This window comes from Leptidea sinapis, chromosome 23, assembly GCF_905404315.1.
Source record: "Leptidea sinapis chromosome 23, ilLepSina1.1, whole genome shotgun sequence".
In the NCBI taxonomy this organism is placed as follows: domain Eukaryota; kingdom Metazoa; phylum Arthropoda; class Insecta; order Lepidoptera; family Pieridae; genus Leptidea; species Leptidea sinapis.
Genome location: NC_066287.1, coordinates 6641642 through 6663045, shown reverse-complemented (window position 1 = coordinate 6663045; position 21404 = coordinate 6641642). Strand labels below are relative to the sequence as shown.

The 21404-nt window shown below is 33.2% G+C and overlaps 1 protein-coding gene across 3 annotated transcripts in view; it reads right to left on the bottom strand.

Moving 5' to 3' along the window:
* The window catches only part of LOC126971329 (ATP-binding cassette subfamily C member 4-like), an 87600-nt gene that overhangs the window by 28331 nt on the left and 37865 nt on the right, over nucleotides 1-21404 (bottom strand). For all 3 annotated transcript variants that reach the window (XM_050817567.1, XM_050817568.1, XM_050817569.1), the window contains exons 2-3: nucleotides 1530-1664; nucleotides 48-252 (exon numbers count right to left, since the gene is read on the bottom strand). In XM_050817567.1, the coding sequence (XP_050673524.1) occupies nucleotides 48-252; nucleotides 1530-1664 (340 nt within the window). The remainder of the gene's footprint in view (nucleotides 1-47; nucleotides 253-1529; nucleotides 1665-21404) is intronic.

Below are 21404 nucleotides of genomic sequence, written 5' to 3'. Positions count from 1 at the left end.
TTAAAGCGGTTAGAGCTGATGCTGTTGAGTAAACGGATGATGTGTACCTTTCTGTAAATAAGTGAGCAGGCTGCAATGCGCACTTTCATTCCGAACTGTTGAGTGGAGTAGGTACCGTGGTGGTTCAGGAAGGCTATCAGCAGAGACATGAATATCACCACGGCAGCGCAGTAGACTGCTTGTTCGTAAGTCATGGTTGATCCAGGTTCCCAGTATGACAGCATCATGCTCAAGGCAACTGGCTGGAATGGCCTGAAATGTACAAATTTGAATAATTAAAATACAAAACTAAATTAAAACTGCAAATTCCTGATTCTCGAATTTCTTTTAAAAAGATATTTGGAACACTTTGCTCAGCTCATTGATATATGCTATCTATACAGGACAGCAAAAATATCTTTATTAAATCAGAAACTAGAGTAACAGATGATGATTATAAAGATAAACCAACGAAAGTGGAGAAGGACGATCCGTATATTGCGCAGTATCCAAGAAAAGTAGATTATAACTCAATCGTACCCTAGACACTGTAAAAGTAACAGAGGGAGGCAAGAGAAGAGGATGAGATAAAGTTAACAGTGAAAAAATAAAGGTTCCAGCTAGGGGAAAGGTAGCTAGCTAGACATAGAAAAAACAATGGATGATGTTAGAGGAACTATTCACACTGAACTGAGAAGAGAGTTCGTTGAAAAAATAGGGTAGCATTTACGTGATTTGGGAGTCAATCGTTATACAGAATATGTGAAAATATACAATATTTTCCTATTCTGTTCAAAGTTGTCTAATTATCATTGGACATCAGACAGTCGGAACAGAGTAGGGATGGATCCCTACTCTGTTCTATTACTAAGCCTATGTACTTACGAGCGTAGATAGAAGATGAACAATAGATGCGTCACTAAAATAATATGACAGAGACACGTAAATTAGATTGGTATTGAGAGTAAGCGAGATACACTACAACATCTGCTATAGCTTCCGCGAATACGATTTTTGTTTGGACCCAGTTCATCGGCTCCCAACAAAAAATGGCTGCCGTGGTGCAAAACTATTTAATTTAAATTCTAATTGAATAAATTATGATAATTGAGGGATTTGGTGTGAATTCAGTTATTATTAAAATTGTTGTCTCCTACGTTGTTCAAATAGTTCCTAACGAAAATATGAAATAATAACACACGTCACAGACTATTGCTATCTCATTTACATACGGTGACATCGAATCTGGTGTTCATCTTCTATCTACTCTTAAGAGAAATATAAGTGACAGTGATATAGAAACTAGAATAAAGAATAATGTTATAGGAGTTTTATACGAGACATTATCGAAGACAGATCGAATTAAGATCTCGACGCGTTTATAAAGTGTAATTATTTCAATGGTTGATTGTGAATTGCAAATTTCCCACTTTGTAATATCACCACAGGTTTATTTTATTTTGCGATTAGTACATTTCATTAAGTATGCGAAAGCGTCAAGATCATCTGTATTTTTTAATTATTTACAGCACGATAGTTACGATACTTACTTGAGGATAAGAGCTTGTATCAGGAACATGATGCCAGATGGCGCATAGCTCAACCAGAATGTCTTGGTCATCGCGCGGAGAAGCGATGGTTTCCTTCCATGTTTGTTCGCCAGAGCAATTTCTTCGATCCATTTTCTGTAAAAACATACATTTATATTATTATGGTTTCAACACGGTGGTATGTCAGTGTCAATAGTTTGAGCGGAATTCATATAATTTATAATCTATTTTATGAGTTGCTGATTTCAGGTGGATTTAATTGATAAACTCCGACCATTTAAGTAACCACCATTCAAAAACACATGAATCTGATTGGCTATACCTGGCTGATACCCAGAAAAATAGCGTATTTCGCACAATTCAATGGTAATTGTCAAATGCATTCTACTTCAATAACTCCTCAATATATGAATTCAATTGCTGACCCGGTAAACGTTGTTTTGCCATATCAATGAAGTACCCCGCGGCCGCTTATTGTATGAATTGTCATATTATGTTATGAAATATATACTATTACTAAGTCAAAAATATAGATTCAGGATAAGAATCACCAACATATCATATACTAAAACCTTCTCCAAAACAAGCTACATCTTATAGTATAAGTATTATTACGATCGGTACAGTAGTTTCTGGAGTATAACCGAAGGTAAATACTGGCTCTTCATTTATTAGTTTAGATAGGTAAAGTTCCATTACTAACAACTATTTATAGATAAAATATGTCTGATTGCGATGTACTAACTAATATATATTAATTACGCCTAAACCCCTGATCGTATCGACATGAACCTACCACCACTCGATTGAAACTTATTCTAGATGCTTTATGGTTACTTATTTTCTTTATTGTATTTGTAATAAGATGAATAAAATTTAATTTATTTCCTTTTAAAATTCGCCCAGTGAAGCGGGCTGGGAACATCTTTTATCTATCTTCTATCTATTCTATATATATATTTAATGAAAATGATCTTTGTTTGAGGCTCAATCACGCCTAAACCACAGATCGTATCGACATGAGACTACCACCATTCGATGCGAAATTTATCCTAGATAGTTTAGATGGCTACTTATTTTGCAAATTCCAAGGTTCCTTCCTTTTAAAATTTGCCCAGTGAAGAGGGCGGGAACGGCTTTCAATAAACATTTAATAATACTCAAAAATTTTATTGCAAATTTACAAATATTTTCGTCAGGGTTTTCGTAAGTTTACTATTGGTATTTTACGGCTTAGGTCTACTACTACATTAAAATATCTCCCCAATAATGCATAATTTGGTACTTAAGCTGTAAAATTAATGTACAATCGGCACATTGAAATCATTCACTCATTTGTTTTACCAAACAGGGAGCAATTTTGAAATCGAAAAAATTTCCTCAATACCGTTATTTATGAACTTTCGATTGGCAATTAATTATGAATTCCTATCACGGGCCTCTGTTAGCTATGTTTAAATTTCAACGCGGCCGAAGCTATGTCGGCATTTTAACGACAGCGTCATCTAATTTGCAAAATGGAGTAATTTATGTATGAATTCATAGCAATAACGCAACAAAATGGCATAGTCTGTACTTGGAATTGATGTTCCTTCATCATACTGTACCTTGTATTAATTATATCAACAAGAATATTGTATAATAATTATTGCGTAATACAATTGTTTATTAATGTCCACATTTTCCTCTAGAATAGTTATTTGTTCCAGAAAATAGATCTATTAATATTTAAAAAGTGAGTACTACCAAACCTATTTGCTTTTAACAGAATGCCGGCCTTATTAAACGATTTTTTCCATACAGCGAAGTAATCAATCGATAAACCGTTGCAAACGATGTAAGCCTATGGGGCCTTCCTTTATAAGCCTGTAGATGGCATATGGTTATGCATTCGACACAGGAATTTTTCTTTTTAAGTTACAATTCTCGTGGATTGTTTGGGAAGAATATATGCGACGCAGCTACGAGATTTTAGTCGAGTCTTTTTTTATGAATATAAGACGAAGACGTTCTGCTGATGGTAATTGATACACCCTGCACATTACAATGAAGTGCCGCTCAGGATTCTTGAAAAACACAATAATTCAGAGCGACACTGCAATTGCGTTCGTCAGCTTGAGACGTAAGATGTTAAGTCTCATTTGCCCAGTAACTTCGCTAGCTACGGCGCCCTTCAGAACGAAACACAGTAATGTTTCCACATTACTGCTTCACGGCAGAAAGAGGCGCCGTTGTGGTATCCATAATCAAACAATGCAAAGGATTCTACCTCTGGTTCTGTGTTAAGTGACGACTATATTGAAAATATTGATTTAGCAAGTTAGGATGTGATAATGCTAATTGTGACTGCTTATAAGTCTAAGATTTCCGTGGTTACGACACGTCTAGACAAGCAATTCGTCATTCCTTTTATACACCGCAATTTTAAAGTAACAATAAATCTACTTCATCTGTTTCTATTACATTTATGAAGTAACACATTCATGAAGACAATAAAACAAAAAGATTCCACGAAAGTAGTAGAGGATTGACTAATTTCAATGATTTTAATTGAAACACACAAAAAAGAACGAAGTATTCATAATGTGACAAGTAATCTATTTATAATACTGTATGAATAGTTCGTTATTATTCTTCAGGGTCAAATTTGCCTTCCAATATATTATCTGCGTCCCTTTCCTGCTACTCCCGCTGCTGCGTAAAATTTTCATTAAGGCTGGGGACCGACCCAACGGCCTTGAGAAAACGAGCGGAGCTAGGTTACCTCTCTCGCACAAGATCCCCATTGTTTTAATTCAGAATTAGATGCTTTTCTTAATTTGTAACAAACATTACAATTTTTTAACAAAACTATGTCCTGTTAAATAGTATTGGTGTACAATGAATAAAGTTACGTACAATTTTTATCTAGATTGAATTATTAGCATGGCCTTAACTGTAAAAGTTAGGGTTATTTTGGAGATGTATTTCACACTGTCCATAAAAAATAGAAACGTAAAGAAATATTGAATTTTCTTCTCACATTCTCTTAAAGATGTTTATTTATTTTTTGTAAAAATATAAGCTTTATATAAACTGTCAAGAAATGGTCATAACCATAACTTCTGCTGTTAGTAATTAAAAAGTAATCACACACATACCATCTTCATATAAGCCTTAATGGAAATGATACAAAAATGTTTTTTTTTATAAGCACGCACATCGTGAATATAAACTCACCCTATTGGGATGCATTTTGACAGCAAACCATTGCTTTTATTTTTTATTTTATTTTATTCCTTTCACAGACAAAGACAGTACAGACACTAGAAGTTTTTTTTTCTTGTTATATGAATCACACCATGTGTCATACAAGCAACGAAGGGCTGCTGATTCGGTATCGTTTTTGTATTTACAAACGAAGCCAGAAAAGTTCAATCGATACCATACGACCAAGGTTTTGTAATTAGGTTTTTTACTATAATCTCTGTGAACGGCTGGATCACTTGGCGTTGCGTAGAGACGTCGCTTCATTGTGTGTCTTCTACCGCATTTGTCACGGGGAGTGTTCCGAAGAGCTGTTTAACCTAATTCCTGCCGCCGAATTCCACCTTCGCACGACACGCCATAAGTTAGGATATCATCCTCACCATCTGGATGTGTGGCGGTCCTCCACAGTGCGGTTTTCAAGGAGCTTTCTTCCGCGTACTGCAATGCTGTGGAATGAACTTCCTTGTGCGGTGTTTCCGGGACAATACGACATGGGTACCTCCAAAAAAAGCGCGTACACCTTCCTTAAAGGCCGGCAACGCTCTTGTGATTTCTCTGGTGTTGCAAGAGAGTGTGGGCGACGGTGATCACGTAACAACAGGTGACCCGTACGCTCGTTTGTCCTACTATTCCATAAAAAAAAATTAATACTTTAAAGTTATTTTACAACCCTTATGGTTTGGTTAATTCCACAAGAGTTGAAATGAGACGACACTACATTCAAAAAGGTTGTGCTTTGTGTGATGAAAAGGTAACAGTGCTTTGAAAAATGATTTGGTAATGGAAAAAAATGTTGTAAGCCAGTTTATTAAGCAAATTTGTAAAGAAGGGTAGAACAACACAAGGCTGTGACTTCTTGAGAGTTGACAAAGCATACAAGATTTTATCAACGATACGTCACTCGAATGGTTGGCTCAGTTGGAAAGAGCGCTAACACGGAACGCGAAAGGTCGCGGGTTCGAGTCCCGCATCGTCTATAAAATTTTGTTTTCAGTTTTTTTTTATATGAAAATAAGGAACAAGACGTTCAGCTGATGGTAGTTGATACGCCCTGCCTATTACAATGCAGTGCCGCTCAGGATTCTTAAAAAAACCCAAAAATTCTGAGCGCTACACTAGAACTGCGCTCGTCACCTTGAGACATAAGATGTTAAGTCTTATTTGCCCAGTTATTTCACTAGCTACGGCGCCCTTCAGACCTAAAGAAATTAATGCTTACACATTACTACTTCACGGTAGAAATAGGCGCCGTTGTGGTACCCATAATCTAGCCGGCATCCTATATAAAAGAGCCTCCCACTGGTATTAATTGTTGTTAATTGTTTAGGGTAGAACAACACCGAAAAGAAGTTCTCTATGTTCTTGGACACTAACTGAATATAATATTGTTTCCAAATCTTGCTTGGTTATTTGCCACATTTACTTAATGCTGAACGCTCTTTATAAATAAAATAAAAATACAGGTACGTCTCGGGACGCCCGACATAAGAGATAACTTAAACTAATCTAATTTTAAATTGTTTAACTTGAGAAAAGCTTAAGTTTTATGTAAGTAATATATATATATGACAATGTAAGGATAGGTAATTTTTTGATAAAATCTTTTATTGATTTTAAAATACATTTTATTCTTAGATACAACTCTTGAATGTGTACATCAGAACATTGTGTATGTACATTATTAGAATAATTATTCAATCATATAAAAGTAACAATTGGTAAGAGTGAGAGAGTTGGAGCCTGTCTACGCTTCCGTATGTGTGGGAGAGAGGGAAGCCAGACAGATTGGCGCCGTAACGCGTTACGTTACGAAGCGGTTTGCCTTCCCATTTTATTAAACAAAATCAAAAAAAATCTGCAATGTTCCGGTGATCACCTGCCATCAAATAAGTATTCCAAGCCCTGCGTCTATTGCGTTTTCACAGTAAAACACGACGAGGTATGATTCAACTTTAGTTCAAGTACCAACTCGTTAATAACAAGAGTTCCTGTGACGTCATCTCGTCATAAAAGAGTTAATCTTAAGAGATGCTAGTCATGCTGGTAGGGTCATAATCGATATTACTGTCTAGAGAATTATTTAAGATAATATTTTCTGTATATATATATATATATAACTAGCTGACCCAGCAAACGGTGTATTGCCGATATTAAAATCGCGATACAAAAGTAAGTGATGATCGTAGATAGGTGAAAATTTGAAGTTGTATGTATTTTTTAATGCTGACTCATAATCAAACAAATTTAAAGCAAAATGTCAAAAAAACTAAAAAAAAAAAAATTTGGCGTGGTCAACCCTTAACATTTAGGGGGATGGAAAATAGGTGTACGATTCTCAGACCTACCTAATATGCACTCGAAATTTCATGAGAATCGGTCAAGCCGTTTCGGAGGAGTTCAAAGTTTAACAGCATGACACGAGAATTTTATATATTAGATGAAAAAGGTCTTTGTTTGAGGCTCAATCACGCCACTGATCGTATTGATATGAACCTACCAACCATTCGATGCGAAATTTATCCTAGATTCATTACGGCTACTTATTTTTTTATTGTATTTGTAATAAGATGAGTAAAGTTTTTTTTTTAAGGAATAGGGGGACAAACGAGCGGACGGGTCACCTGTTGTTAAGTGATCACCGCCGCCCATACTCTCTTGCAACACCAGAGGAATCACAGGAGCGTTGCCGGCTTTTAAAATTCGCCCAGCGAGGCGGGCGGAAACGGCTAGATTGTATAAAATTTCTCTTTATTATTTTCGTCTCTTTGTAAAAGGTATATAATACGTGTATATGATTTAAAGTATTAATCTGTGAAATAGAAAAGTTGTCAAGTCTCTTAAATAAATATTAGCGTGCGCATCGCGTGACTAAGCAGTTCTAATTGGGGGCCATTTTGACCAAAATACAACGACTTGTTACTCAAGGGATCACTTCCCGTGCTGAGCATTTAATTATGTGGATACTGAATTGTTCAAAAGAATTGTTAAAAAACGTTTGTGTGGTAAAGGTTACTATAACATAAATGTAATTTTACTAACATAATATTTAACTTTAAACAAGTTGTATAGTATGGTCGGGAAGGTAACAGATAATGAAAGATGTGTAACCCTGTAAGTTATCTGTACACTTAGATATATATTTTTTATTTTTGTATGTCATTTATGTATTAGTGTGCGATTGTTGGGTTTCCGAATAAATAAATAAATTACTTTCTTAATGATACCACAGATTGGGAATGGAGCGACCGCCCTCAGGCTATTAAATAATAAGTTTAATTGTACAATGTTACTTTGTTACTTTATAAATGTTACTTTAATTGTAAAACATATTTTTGATGACAAAAAAGCCCGCTGAGTTTGTTGCGCCCATTCTTCTCAGGCCTAAGGCATTCATTTTGGAATGGGTGGTAGTTTTTTTTTACTTTCAATAAGTGAAGTTACATCCTAATTTGAATAAAAATATTTGAATTTGAATTTGAACGAGATTGAGCTGTTACGCTCGGCTATGTAACGCTCGCTCTGGTGAAGTCGGCTTGAGTCATTTAAGGAAACGCGCTCAGTCACAGCAAAATTTAAATAGAGTATATACATAATTATAATTAGCTTAGTAGAGAGGAACCAGTCCACAAAATCTATATATATAAAAATGAATTGCTGTTCTTTAGTCTCGCTAAAACTCGAGAACGGCTGGACCGATTTGGCTAATTTTGGTCCTGAATTATTTGTGGAAGTCCAGAGAAGGTTTAAAGGTGAATGATGAAATATATATGAAAATTCTCAAAATTAAATAAAAACAACAATTTTGCTTTTCCTTGATGTGCTCATCTAATTAGAATTTATATCTTTCTAACATTCTCAGGAGGTAAAAAATAAACTTTATACAGAACAACGTCTGTCGGGTCAGCTAGTCATAAAATAAATTACTGTTTAACACGCCGAAAAAAACTTATCCGATATTTTTAATTTAAACAGGAACCAGTTCACTTCTCGTATTTGTAGCAAAGGTATTGAACACATCCACAAACATATACTGAAAGTCACAAAACAATAACTATCTTTTGACTTTGGACCTCAAATACTCAACTTAGTTTGCATGTAGACTGGCTCCATTCTGCTAAGCGCTAGCTAATTATCGATATCTATACATACATATAAATAAAATTGGAGTGTCTGTTTGTAATATTGAGATAACCGTTTTTTACTACATGTATATGACTATATATTCGGTACATACACCAAAATAACATTTCACAATTTTTGTCTGTTTGTTCCGGCTAATCTCTGAAATGGCTGGACCGATTTTGACGGAACGTTTTATTGGCAGGTAGCTGATGTAATAAGGAGTAACTTAAGCTACGTTCATTTTAGAAAAATTTTTTTTTATTTTAGAAAAATAAAATAATATTGCATGTCCAAGAAACGGTCTAACTCTAAAAATTATTTATATGGCAAAACAACGTATGCCGGGTCAGCTAGTATTTTAATATATTGTAAAAGTTATTTAGTACTCTGTGATTAGGTACAAACGTAGTTGTATTTCGTATTTACTAACCTCGCCTTCAAGTTTTCAGTTTAATGTCTTGTGGTCAATATAATATAAACAATGCCTACATTTTATACTTAAAGAAAACATTAAATAATACATTTAAAATAAGGAAAACAGCAAATATCGTAATGAATTCCAATAAAAATGCATTTATTATCTAATAATCTAAAAAGATGTCAAAATACCAGTTTTAATGAACGCATTTAGCATACATATCTGCATGTTAATCAATTTAAAATGTCAACAAAAATGCGGTTCCAAGTGTTACCTATTAGTTGATATTTATATTAGCAATACTGAGGTTATTAATTGTACAAAACAGGGATATTAATTCTGTGTTTATCAATTCTCTAATTAAATATCTTCGACAAACGATCTCGTCCACAAGATTGTAGAAAGACAAATCACTCAAATATCACCTCGATAACTGTCAAAATTTGGTAAACACTGAGAAAATTGCGTCATCATGTTAGGGTTCGTAGAGAAAAATACCACAGATAATGACTTATTGTCCTTACCTGTGGTATTTTCACACATTCTCTACTCATTGACCACAGATTCTCTAGTTGAGGATATTCTATAAGTGGGCTTGTTTTGTGATCTTCTTGTTATCTTGCATGTTAACGAAGCATCCTTAAACAAACAATGATTTAAGCTCTAAAGGTTGATGCGTCCAATATACGATAATTTATATTTATACAGTTTATTATTTATTACTTTTTATTAAATATTTGATATTATATTAACGCGATTCGTATATTGGATATACATTTCAATTTGTTATGTATATTACAACCATTATAAAAAATACTCTATTTAATGGAAAAGATTGGCCAATGAGTTCTTCTCACGAGCTCTACTTTTTGCAAACATACTTATAGTAGTAGATTCAGTAAATCAAATTACTTAAATATTTTTAATGACAATTCAAAAGCACTTGTTTTAAGTCTTTATTGAATAAAATTTATTTGAATTTGACTTTGATAGAAATAAAAGATTTTCTGTTATTTTTTTTATGAAAATAAGGGAAGAGACGAGCACGATGTTCAGCTGGTGGTAATTAAATCTATAATTATTAGAACCCAGAAGAAGACTTGAAAGAAGAAGATTTGGAAGACACTTTTAAAGAATAAAAACGCATTTTTCTTATGATTTTAGCTAACCCGACGTTTCAAAAGCTTTCGGAAATCTCGTTTTCCGTCTCCCTGAATGTAAATAACGTTTAATCTTTCATTCCTCGCGGTTTAATCTTTAGTGTTTAATCTAAATTTAGACTTGGAAGACTGTTACTTCCAATCAAATATGAGATTTGTGAATTATTTTGCATAAAATTGTGAATACCTAGGGTATAAAATGAGCTCGTGGAAGCTTTGCTGGTGGTTATGCAAAAGATCGTTGGAAGCTGTGAGTATGTACCATGAAGTAAACAGTGTATTCAATCGTCCTCCATTTTTGGTCGCAAGTGAAAGCATCAATGATGACGTAATGAAATATCTCAGGTTTCCAACATACGTAGCTGGAAAAGTTTAAGTCTGTCGACAATTTCACAACAATTTAATTAATAATTTAAATAATATAATAAAAGTAGTTGTTATGACCGCAGGACTATCTAACAGAACTGTCATAACCATAATGTTAACACCAGGAACAAACATAAACTTATAATGCCTACTGCTCGGCTAAGTCGAGTTAGTAAGTCTTTTGTGGGGCGTTGTATATGCTTTTACAACAAGATCCCAGATAATGTTCAAAACAAATGTATTACGAAATTCAAAAGAATTGTTAAAAAACATTTGTGTGGTAAAGGTTACTATAACATAAATGACTTTCTTAATGATACCACTGATTGGGAATTGAGCGGTGGTAGTTTTTGACTTTTGAATAAGTATACAAATGATTCAAGTTTTCTTTAGTGTTAATTCCGCCAATATTTGTCTTTAAAACAATTCGACACGTGCCTCGCCTGAACACGAGGCATCCTCAGGACGTGTTGTCTCGCCAAAATCTGGCACGAGACTAAAGCAGTAAGACTTGAATCATTTGTATAATTATGGATTTCCGCAAAGTAACGCCTAATTCAATTTTTTTTTTTAAATAAGTGATTTTATATCCTATTTTCAATAAAAATATTTGAATTTGAATGTCAACTTCTCGAATAGTTCTTTCCTTAGATCATTTATACATCTAGATATACTATGACAGCAGTGAAAACGTCGAAAAAAATAAGACTTAAGAACTAAGCTCTTTTTATAGCAATTCACGCACACTAACAAAAAGTGTCATACAAATCGCGAGTGTAAGACGTAGCTTCTCACGCACACTAAACTAATATTCTTGGCCTGACTTTTTCTAGACGTATAAATTACAATAGGTAATATTAACAATATTTGGACGTAATTCCAGAAAAACGTTCCAAACCACAATCATGTCGAAATTGAGTTAAGAGCACTAAACTGGTCACGTGATTCATATTAACGGACTGACAAAAAATGGCAGCCTTACTGTCACTTCTAAAAGGAAATTATGACTTAGTAGCCCAACCCACAGGTGTGGAGTACATTAATGTTAATTAAACTCTAAACACGAATTGCTTAAAATTTTATGTTTGTGGCTTGGAATATTTTTCAGGAACTAGTCCATTTGAAGCAATAAATAATTGTTCTCATTAATTAGCAATTTTTATGCACTATTTATTACTGATAAGCATTTTGGTACGTCTTCAAATGACAGTAAGTAGTGAACTGTTAAATTAATATGCATTTAATACCCACAAAAACATTACTGACCTTCTTACGAAAAACCAATATAACTGTATTCCATTGAGTTGTTTTGGTACAACGTAAGATATTGAATCCGATTCTGAACTTGTTTTTGTGTTGATCAATTAACGGACAATTTTTTTTACTTTACAATTTTAAATTTACACTGGTGGTGGGAGGCACTTTTGCAAAGGATGCCGGTTAGATTATGGGTACCACAACGGCGCCTATTTCTGCAATGAGTTTCTTTCTACTTCTCATTAGCTCAACCCTTTACGAAGTAGGTAGATTCAATAAGAAAAATCTTTTTTTTACATTCATAAGTGTCATTTCCGTGGCCTACATGATTAAAGTGATTTTGATTTGATTTGGTTTGAAGCATTACTTTGTTTCGGTAGGAAGGGTGCCGTAGCTAGTGAAATTACTGGGCAAATGAGACTTAACATCCTATGTCTCAAGGTGATGAGCGCAGTTGTAGTGCCGCTTAGAACTTTTGGGTTTTTCAAGAATCCTGAGCAGCACTGCATTGTAATCGCCAGGACGGATCAATTACCATCAGCTGAACGTCCTGCTCGTCTTGTCCCTTATTTTCATTAAAAAAAATTGAGCTTTTGAATTGTACAGTATTATAATTGTAATGCGCAATATATTCATGCGACATGTGTGTTTGACAGACTCAGTTTAACAAACAATTACATGACCTTCAAGCGTACTTAGTCTTATTATCATATGTTTAATAATTTTCAAACGAATTTCAAAAGGGTGTCCAATGGTTTTACCCACACTACCATGTTATTTGAGATTTCTGAGTAAAAAAACAATACCTAGTAAGTACCGACTATGGTCTTCGACACGGGCTGGAGTTTTGCGTGATACATGTCACACAGACTTAATTTCTTAATTTATTGCTGATCGCAACAAATTGACTAATAACTCTTTGGGTTAGAAAACATAGAACATAAAATCAGCCTGCTTCGCCTAGTATAGTATTATTTAGCAGTGGTTTTTCCATGAGTATTATCAAACAGAACAAATATACAGTCGTGGTCAACTAATTAGGGACACTCTATAGTTAAACCAATTTGTGAATTTATTTTTTATTTTCATCATTATAAACAAGATTTCATATCCCTTACATTTAAGTATAATTAGTCATTTATGTGCCCGATTATACAAACAATAACAACGTCCTAAACATTAAAACTCTTTACAGTATAGCTGATCGATTATCACAGTGCTATTTGTTCAAAATATGCTGGCTGGTCATTTAATTAGGGACACTGAGATATTCCCTTCTATTTTCAAAATCTGAATCTCAATTATTTTTTATTTCTTCTCCTATTGTTTCGTGGTAGTTTTGGCGGCAATCAAGCTTATTAATTTTAAGTTATGAGAACTATTTTGAAGAAAAATGGGGAAAAATAAAAGTTGCGATACAACACTATGAAAAATCATCATGAAGTTTGTCGAGCGTGGTTGGTCATACCGAGGGATAGCAGAATATTTAAAAAACTACGGTGTGCAATGCAGTGCAACATTTACGGCGCAACAACACAGCTTTAAATGTGCCCAGATAAAAAGGATCGAGAAAAACAAATCAGCAAGAAGATACAAAGATAACCAGGTTAGCTAAGAAAGATCCATTTTTAGGCTCTGTTTTAATAAAACACGAAGTCTTTAGGGCGGTCGAAAGAGCCACTGTTACAGCGAGGACCGTTAGACGACGTCTGATAGAAGGAGGGTTGTTCGAATGACTTGCTCGCAAAGTACCATTGTTGAAGAAAGAACATAGAAATGCACGTTTGACGTTTGCACGTAAATATTAACATTGGACCTATGCCCAATAGCAACATGTATTATTCTCTGACGAAGCCAAGGTTAATTTGATATCTTCAAATGGAAGGAATTATGTACGGCGTCCTGTAAAAGCGGAAATGAATCTAAGATTCACAAAAAAGCAGGTGAAACATGGCGGTGGAAACATTAAAATGTGAGGTTCGTTTTCTGGACGTGAGTGGGACCTGTGAGGAAAGTTCAGGGTAATTTAGACCAACATCAATACAAGGCAATATTAGAGGAAACTATGCTTCCCTACGCTGAGGAACATCTCCCTATTATATGGACGTTTCAGCATGATAACGACAGGAAACATACAACCCGTTCAGTCAAGTCGTTTCATAATAGTCAGTCGGTATCAGTGCTAGATTGGCCAGCAAATAGCCCGGACCTCAACCCAATCGAGCACCTGACACTTATCGTACCATATTTTTAGATGAACTTAATGAAGCTTTTTGTGAGGCATGGGCAAACATTACTGTCGAAACATGTCAGAAACTGATAATGTCTATGCCACATCGGTGTCTAGCGATAATAACAAACAAAGGTTTTGCTACTGGGTACTGAATTTTACACGTAATAAAATGGAGCTGTTAAAGAAATTAAAATACTGGAGATTACTAGTTTTCTTCAACTCTATTTTTCATTTTACTTTACTTTCCTTAATTAAATGTCTAGCTACAGAATTATATCTTAAATTGAATACATGTTTAACCTTGTATATTAAACACTTTTTTCTATTCATTTTATCTTTTATTTACAGCCATTTATTGCATAATAGTTGGACCAAACTATGCAAATAATAGTTACTGAGAAATCAATCAATTTTGAGAAAATAAATGCCTTTTATGAAAATAAAATAAAATTACAAATTTTCAGTCCCACCTATTATTACGTAGTATTTACAATTATTTTTATGTTATTCACAAAACATAAAAAGATCAGCAAACATAAATTGGAAAGATATAATAAATATGAAATGCAAAGCCACAATGAATTAAAAAATATAAGCCATTGAAAGCTCGAGAGGATTTGTTTAAAGAGACGAAGTAAAAAATAAAACCATGTTAAACCGAACAGGTTTCGATGTCACGAGTTGTTCGTGATAATTTTATATTCATGACCGACCTCACGCCATTTTTTGTAACGTGCAAACAAAACAAAAGATTAATTTATTATGAAACGTGCAAAATATGCTTTTAGTATAATCACTTAATTTTTTAATTTTGTTTACTTACTCTGTCAGGTAGGTTTACCAGTGGGACACTCCTTTGAACAGGATGTCGGCTAGATTATGGGTATACGGCTATATGAGTATACAACGGCGCCTATTTCTGCCGTTAAGCAGTAATATGTAAGATTAGTTACTTGATATTATATAAACCGAGCCATTTTAGTATTCATACAAAAAATTCTTTTTCGTACATCTTCTGACTGGTGATATTTAATTTAATTTTGTATTTAGATAAATCTTTGTTTTTATTTATTTTTAACAAGTGGGTTTCCAGAAAATAACAAATAAATAATAATTTTACAACGTCCAAAGAGAATTGCGTCGTTAAATTTGGATGACAAGCTTAGGTTTGAATTATTTGGAAATACGTTGAAAGATTGGAATTATTTGGAATTAAGTTGAAAGATTTGAATTATTTGGAATTAAGTTGAAAGATTTGAATTATTTGGAATTACGTTGAAAGATTTGAATTATTTGGAATTATGTTGAAATATTTGAATTATTTGGAATTAAGTTGAAAGATTTGAATTATTTGGAATTAAGTTGAAAGATTTGAATTATTTGGAATTTAATTGAAATATTTGAATTATTTGGAATTACGTTGAAAGATTTGAATTATTTGGAATTAAGTTGAAAGATTTGAATTATTTGGAATTACGTTGTTAGATTTGAATTATTTGGAATTAAGTTGAAAGATTTGAATTATTTGGAATTACGTTGTAAGATTTGAATTCATCATAAAATGCTATTAAATACCAAGCAAAATTCCGTTTGCCAGATGTTAAACTATAAAGAGCATCATTATAAATACAATGTATAGAATAAGTACCATATTTAAAATGGCCATTAAGCATTTTCTGTGGTAATTAGATACCGACATAATATGTGTAAAACTATTCTGTAAGATACTGTCGGTAGAACAGGACGTATTAAATATCGAAGGTGAATGAAATCTTCAAAAACATCGATGGTGCAATAGGTAGTACCGTTGGCATTCACCACGGAGTCATCACGTACCAAGTGGTTACCAGTGGGAGGCTCTTTTGCACAGGATGCCGGCTAGATTATGGGTACCACAACGGCGCCTATTACTGCTGAAGCAGTAATGTGTAAGCATTACCGTGTTTCGGTCTGAAGGGCGCCGTTGCTAGTGAAATTACCGAGCAAATGAGACTTAACATCTTATGTCTCAAGGTGACAAGCGCAATTGTGGTGTCTCTCAATTTTTTTGGGTTTTTCAAGAATCCTGAGCGGCACTGAATTGTAATGGGCAAGCCGTATCAATTACCATCAGCTGAACGATCTGCTCATCTCGTCCCTTATTTTCATAAAAAAAAACAAATGTATATCGGTTTTCAAATTCATAGGTATGTTTATTCGAGGGTCGTAGGATCACATACCATCAGATTATCCTGGGTATATATACATGCTCGTTTGTCCTCTCTTTCCATAAAAAATGTTATAATCAAAGTATTTTATGTAAATTGATGATGTCATTATTTTAATAACAGAAAACAAAATCATTTTGAACTTTATTTAAATTTCAAACGATTGTATTATTTTAACAGCTGACCTGACACACGTTGTTCTGTACATAATAATATTATATATTAGTTTAAAAAAACTAAAAAACAAGAAAACAAATACAAAGCACAAAATTCAAATATTGGATTAATCGGTTAAAGTTAATGGTTGAATTTTAAAATTAACGTCAATAAGGCAGGACCTTATTGACGAAAGATGAAAATATATAAATTAACAAAAATCTTATTTTAGTTGTTTTTTTTGCAAATTTTAAAATGGAATAATTTTAATGTATTGTCATCAGTCCTCGATAAATCTGCGAAGTTTTAACGAAATCGGCTGTTAAAAGTGGGTCAAAACAGCGACCGATTCCGGAAAAATGAGTCGGTTACAAACAAACATACACGGTATGCTGGTGAATCTAATAAAAAGCGCGTGATAAATAAAATACTGTTTTTTATGAGTTTGTCAATTTCATAACATCAACTGAACCTTATAATAAGGTAAAGATTATTTCTTTTCGAATTCTTAACTAACCTAATTATCAACCAGGTTTAGATAATTTTAAATACGTCACTAAAAAAGTATTTGTGAAAGCGCATCAGGTAATTGACAAAAAAAAGTGATAACCGGTATCTTGTGTACATTCCCGGCTAGAGGCAGTTGACATACTTGTGTCAACTGCATCGACCAGTTAACCATTCGTTAGAAAAGAGCAAATAGACCACTACATATGCATACACAGCATATTTAACAAAATGGAAACGGTAGTAATGAAACGATAAGACTAAAGTATAAATCTCTAAATAAAATCTTGCTTTCAATTTAGAAGGTGCCACCAAAAGGAAATAATTCAATATTGACTTTCCTAGTCATTAATAATAATTGTTCTAAAGATGAAGAATACTTTTAACTATTATAATCTTTTTTTAGTATAGTACAGTATATTATAATTGTTACAGAAATTAAAACGTGAACTGACTATGTATTCCACTATAAGTTTGCATGCCTTATGGGTTAGGATAAGAGCACCTGTTAATTATAAGCCAACAACATCTTATTATTAACAACACCTTATCATGAAAATAAAGATGATTTGATTTGAAATTTTAGTGAATATGGATTTTCAACAATCATATCCAGTAAATATTGCTCATAACTTCCCATTAAAAGTTGCAGAATTCGCATTAATTTTGTCGTGTTTATTTATTGCAGCACTATGCATAAGTAAAGTCGAAAGATATTTGTTTTTTTTTACTCATCGCTGCTATCACCTCCTTTTGGTTAAATGCTCTAAGGCTTATTCTAATTATGCAGTACCTAATTAGTTTAACGGAATAGTTTTTGTGGGAAAACGGGTTTGAACAATACAGATATTTAATAACTGCACCACAATTAAAAAGATCTCAATACTCAAATTCCTATTGACAATGTTGCCATTATTATCAGATGAACGTCTTTCTTGTTCATCTTGTCGCTTTTTCTCATAAACGAAACTTTGACCTACTTCTCCAATCAACAAGTATTTACATTAGACATTAATTATAACTAATCAATCACTATTCCACTGTTTAAATTTCCATAGTCGATGATACTGCCTAACATATGTGATTAACGGTATAAAGAGATGTATAGAGGTTAACCGAACTCCAATACTCAGTGTATATAAAAAGTTAATTACTTAGGTTTGCTGTTCAATAAAAAAGGTTCACCCAAAACAGCGAAAGAGTTAGAGATACATATAAGATAAAAGACGTGATAAGGCGATAAAACGCGTTGTCCCGAAGATCCAATTTTCGGTTCCAAATATCTCCGTATAGTTCCGAGAAACATAAAAGATTTACAAAGAATTACTCATTCAATTACATAAGTGACATTGAGACTAAGCAAGTATTATTATTTACAAGAGATTTGAAATATTATAGGGAATTTAAATAAGGAGAAGCAGAAACGTAAAAGCTGAATAAACACACAGATGAAACAATACGTGTTACGTAAGAACATGTTTCATGAAACATACAAAAACTATTCATTGTTCTAGAAGTTTCCTTTTCGCGATATCATTTAAACCTTAACCCAATTTTAGGGTCACGATAGATTCCATTATTAATTCAATTATCCATTCACAATTATGATTATCCGATAAATTTATTTATTTATTCGTTTCTTTTGTCAGTGGCAAGTCTTTTGTCTAAAACGATAACTTCTTTATTGGCACCTCTACTCCTTAGAACACATCATGGTGTTCACCCGGGGCAGTATCTATATCCAAGCTAATTGGAGGATGTTGGTGTTGGTTTAATTATTATACATCATATGTCCTTAAGACATCACATAATCACACATAAGATATCATAATATGCCTTTTGTGCATCCTGCTTAATTCGGGTAGATGATGTTGGGCCATCTGTCCATCACTTGTTCACGTAGAAAAATCTAGCAATTAATTTATCTTGGATTACGTGATGGCAATTCATCGTTTTCAACATTTGTTTGCTTGTTTTCACGGCCTTGGGTACACAAACTCTTAGCCTTTCAAACAGCCTGTAGTGTTTTTCGTTAGTTGAACACATTGACGGAAGGCGAGTAAGCTTATTTTGAATTTCGTCGCAGGACGCAGGTGTGTTTATGTTCTTTCACAATCTTATTCTTCAACATAGGAACGTCAACAAAATGAAAATCAAGTCATGTTGTGAACAGGGTCGAACCGTCTGCTATCGGATGATAGGCTAAGGTCCTTGCAAACATAGTCCTGCAGAGTTGCCAGGTTTTCAAAAGTACTCCCAGTTTTTGGTTCTGGTATTACAAAATATATTTATCTTAAAATCTAGACAAAGTGCTAGTAGTTTTGGTTTTGTAGGAAAGTTTTTATGAGTCACATAATGTGATTATTATACCAATTTCAAATAATTAGGGATGCTAGATGCAAACACTCTACCATCTGGCTCTTCTCTTCATCAAACCCGTCAGAGTTGTTTAAAATCAATTCAGTTGTCTCTTTGAACAGCAAAAATAAAACGATTGACGACAAAATATTATGAATATCAACCGGCACCAAATAAGCATATTCACACGAAACGCAAAAATGTTGATATTATTAACACGTTCTGTGTAAACTGAGAACGCGTGGAGTTAAGTGTTGTTCCAGTAATTTTATTTGCATGTGTTCCGAGAACTAAGGTGGGTTAATCAATAAATATTATTGTCTAAAATAAGTACGATGATGTAATGACGGAAACATTAACTATGTGGCTTATCAGACTTGTCATAGTAGTTCTAAGTACCTATGTTCTATGCGGTAAACAGGTTACATTAAAATATTTTTTATTTTTTTTAATATATTTAATTATAGTATGATTACAGTTAGCCGTCCAGTGTGGTTTTTGAAATGTATTGTATGTTTTAGTTTTTTTTTCATTGAAGTAGGCGTTGCTTTGCGGAAATCCATAATAATTATCCAAATGATTCGAGTTTCTTTAGTGTTAATTTTTAATTTAATTAATCGAGTCAACACGTCCTGAGGATGTCTCGTGCAGAGGCGAAACACGTGTCGAATTGTTTAAAAAGACAAATATTGGCGGAATTAACACTAAATAAAAGTCAAATCATTTAGATGTTTTAGTTTTATGCTAAGGTGATATTGTGAAGATAAATGATGGAATTCTTATTAAATTTATTTAATAATTAAAATCAATTTTAAGGAACATGTTGCTGGTATTTTGTAAAGTAGGTAATGTTAAAGTTAACGATCATTAATTCTAAAATGTCTTAAAATAAAAATAGATGACTAACATTAATTTGGTAAATTAATTTACTTCATATCTATTACTCATTAGTAACAAATACGTTTTAAATTCAATTGCATTTACATGATGCTTAACAGTAGAAAAAAAATTGTCTTGATTTACATTTTACACCAACATAATATAACACGTGACTGTTTGTTTTATATGACCGGAATACCAATGTTTGCATAGCTGCTTTGCGAATCGTTCACACAGTCATAATTATAGTACAGTCTGTTTCATGTTATCCTAGTACCTATTCAAAAATATTTACTCTAGTATAGACAACCAAAAATAATTATATTAGTTTTTGAAGATATACTTCTTGAAAAAATGATGACAGTGAAATTTTAAGATGCGCGCTCATCACTGTAACACAAAAGTAACAGGTTGAACAACAACAGGTTCCTAAAATTTTCTGACGTTTGCGTCATTAGTTATATTTTTTGGTTTCTTTGTCCATTATTGGAATAGGCAAAGGGTTCAAGCCCTTACAGCCGTATTCATTATATAATAATTAATTGTCAAAGCCATATTTGCAAGATTTTTACAAAATTGTTCTTTATAAAACGTAGAATAGCACGAGGGAATAAATCATTATACACACACTTTTTATTTTTTAGCAAAATATGTATATTCAGGGCGCTCAAAATTCAGGGGCTTCAAATTAGTGACCAAAAGTGATTAAAAATAATAACAACGTCACTAATATTCCAAATTAGTAAGTCTTAGATTGTAATAGTATATTATTACTAGCCACTGAATTCAAAGGTATATTTATTTATTTATTTCTTACCTTAAGTGCCTAAATACAAATTTTCATCGTGTTATTATCGATAGTGGCGAACTTTCATACAAATTTCCACCCCTCATTTCAACCCCGCCAAACCTTTTATTCACAATAAAAGCTTTCCCAAGCCCTTATCTATCTGTGTATTAAAT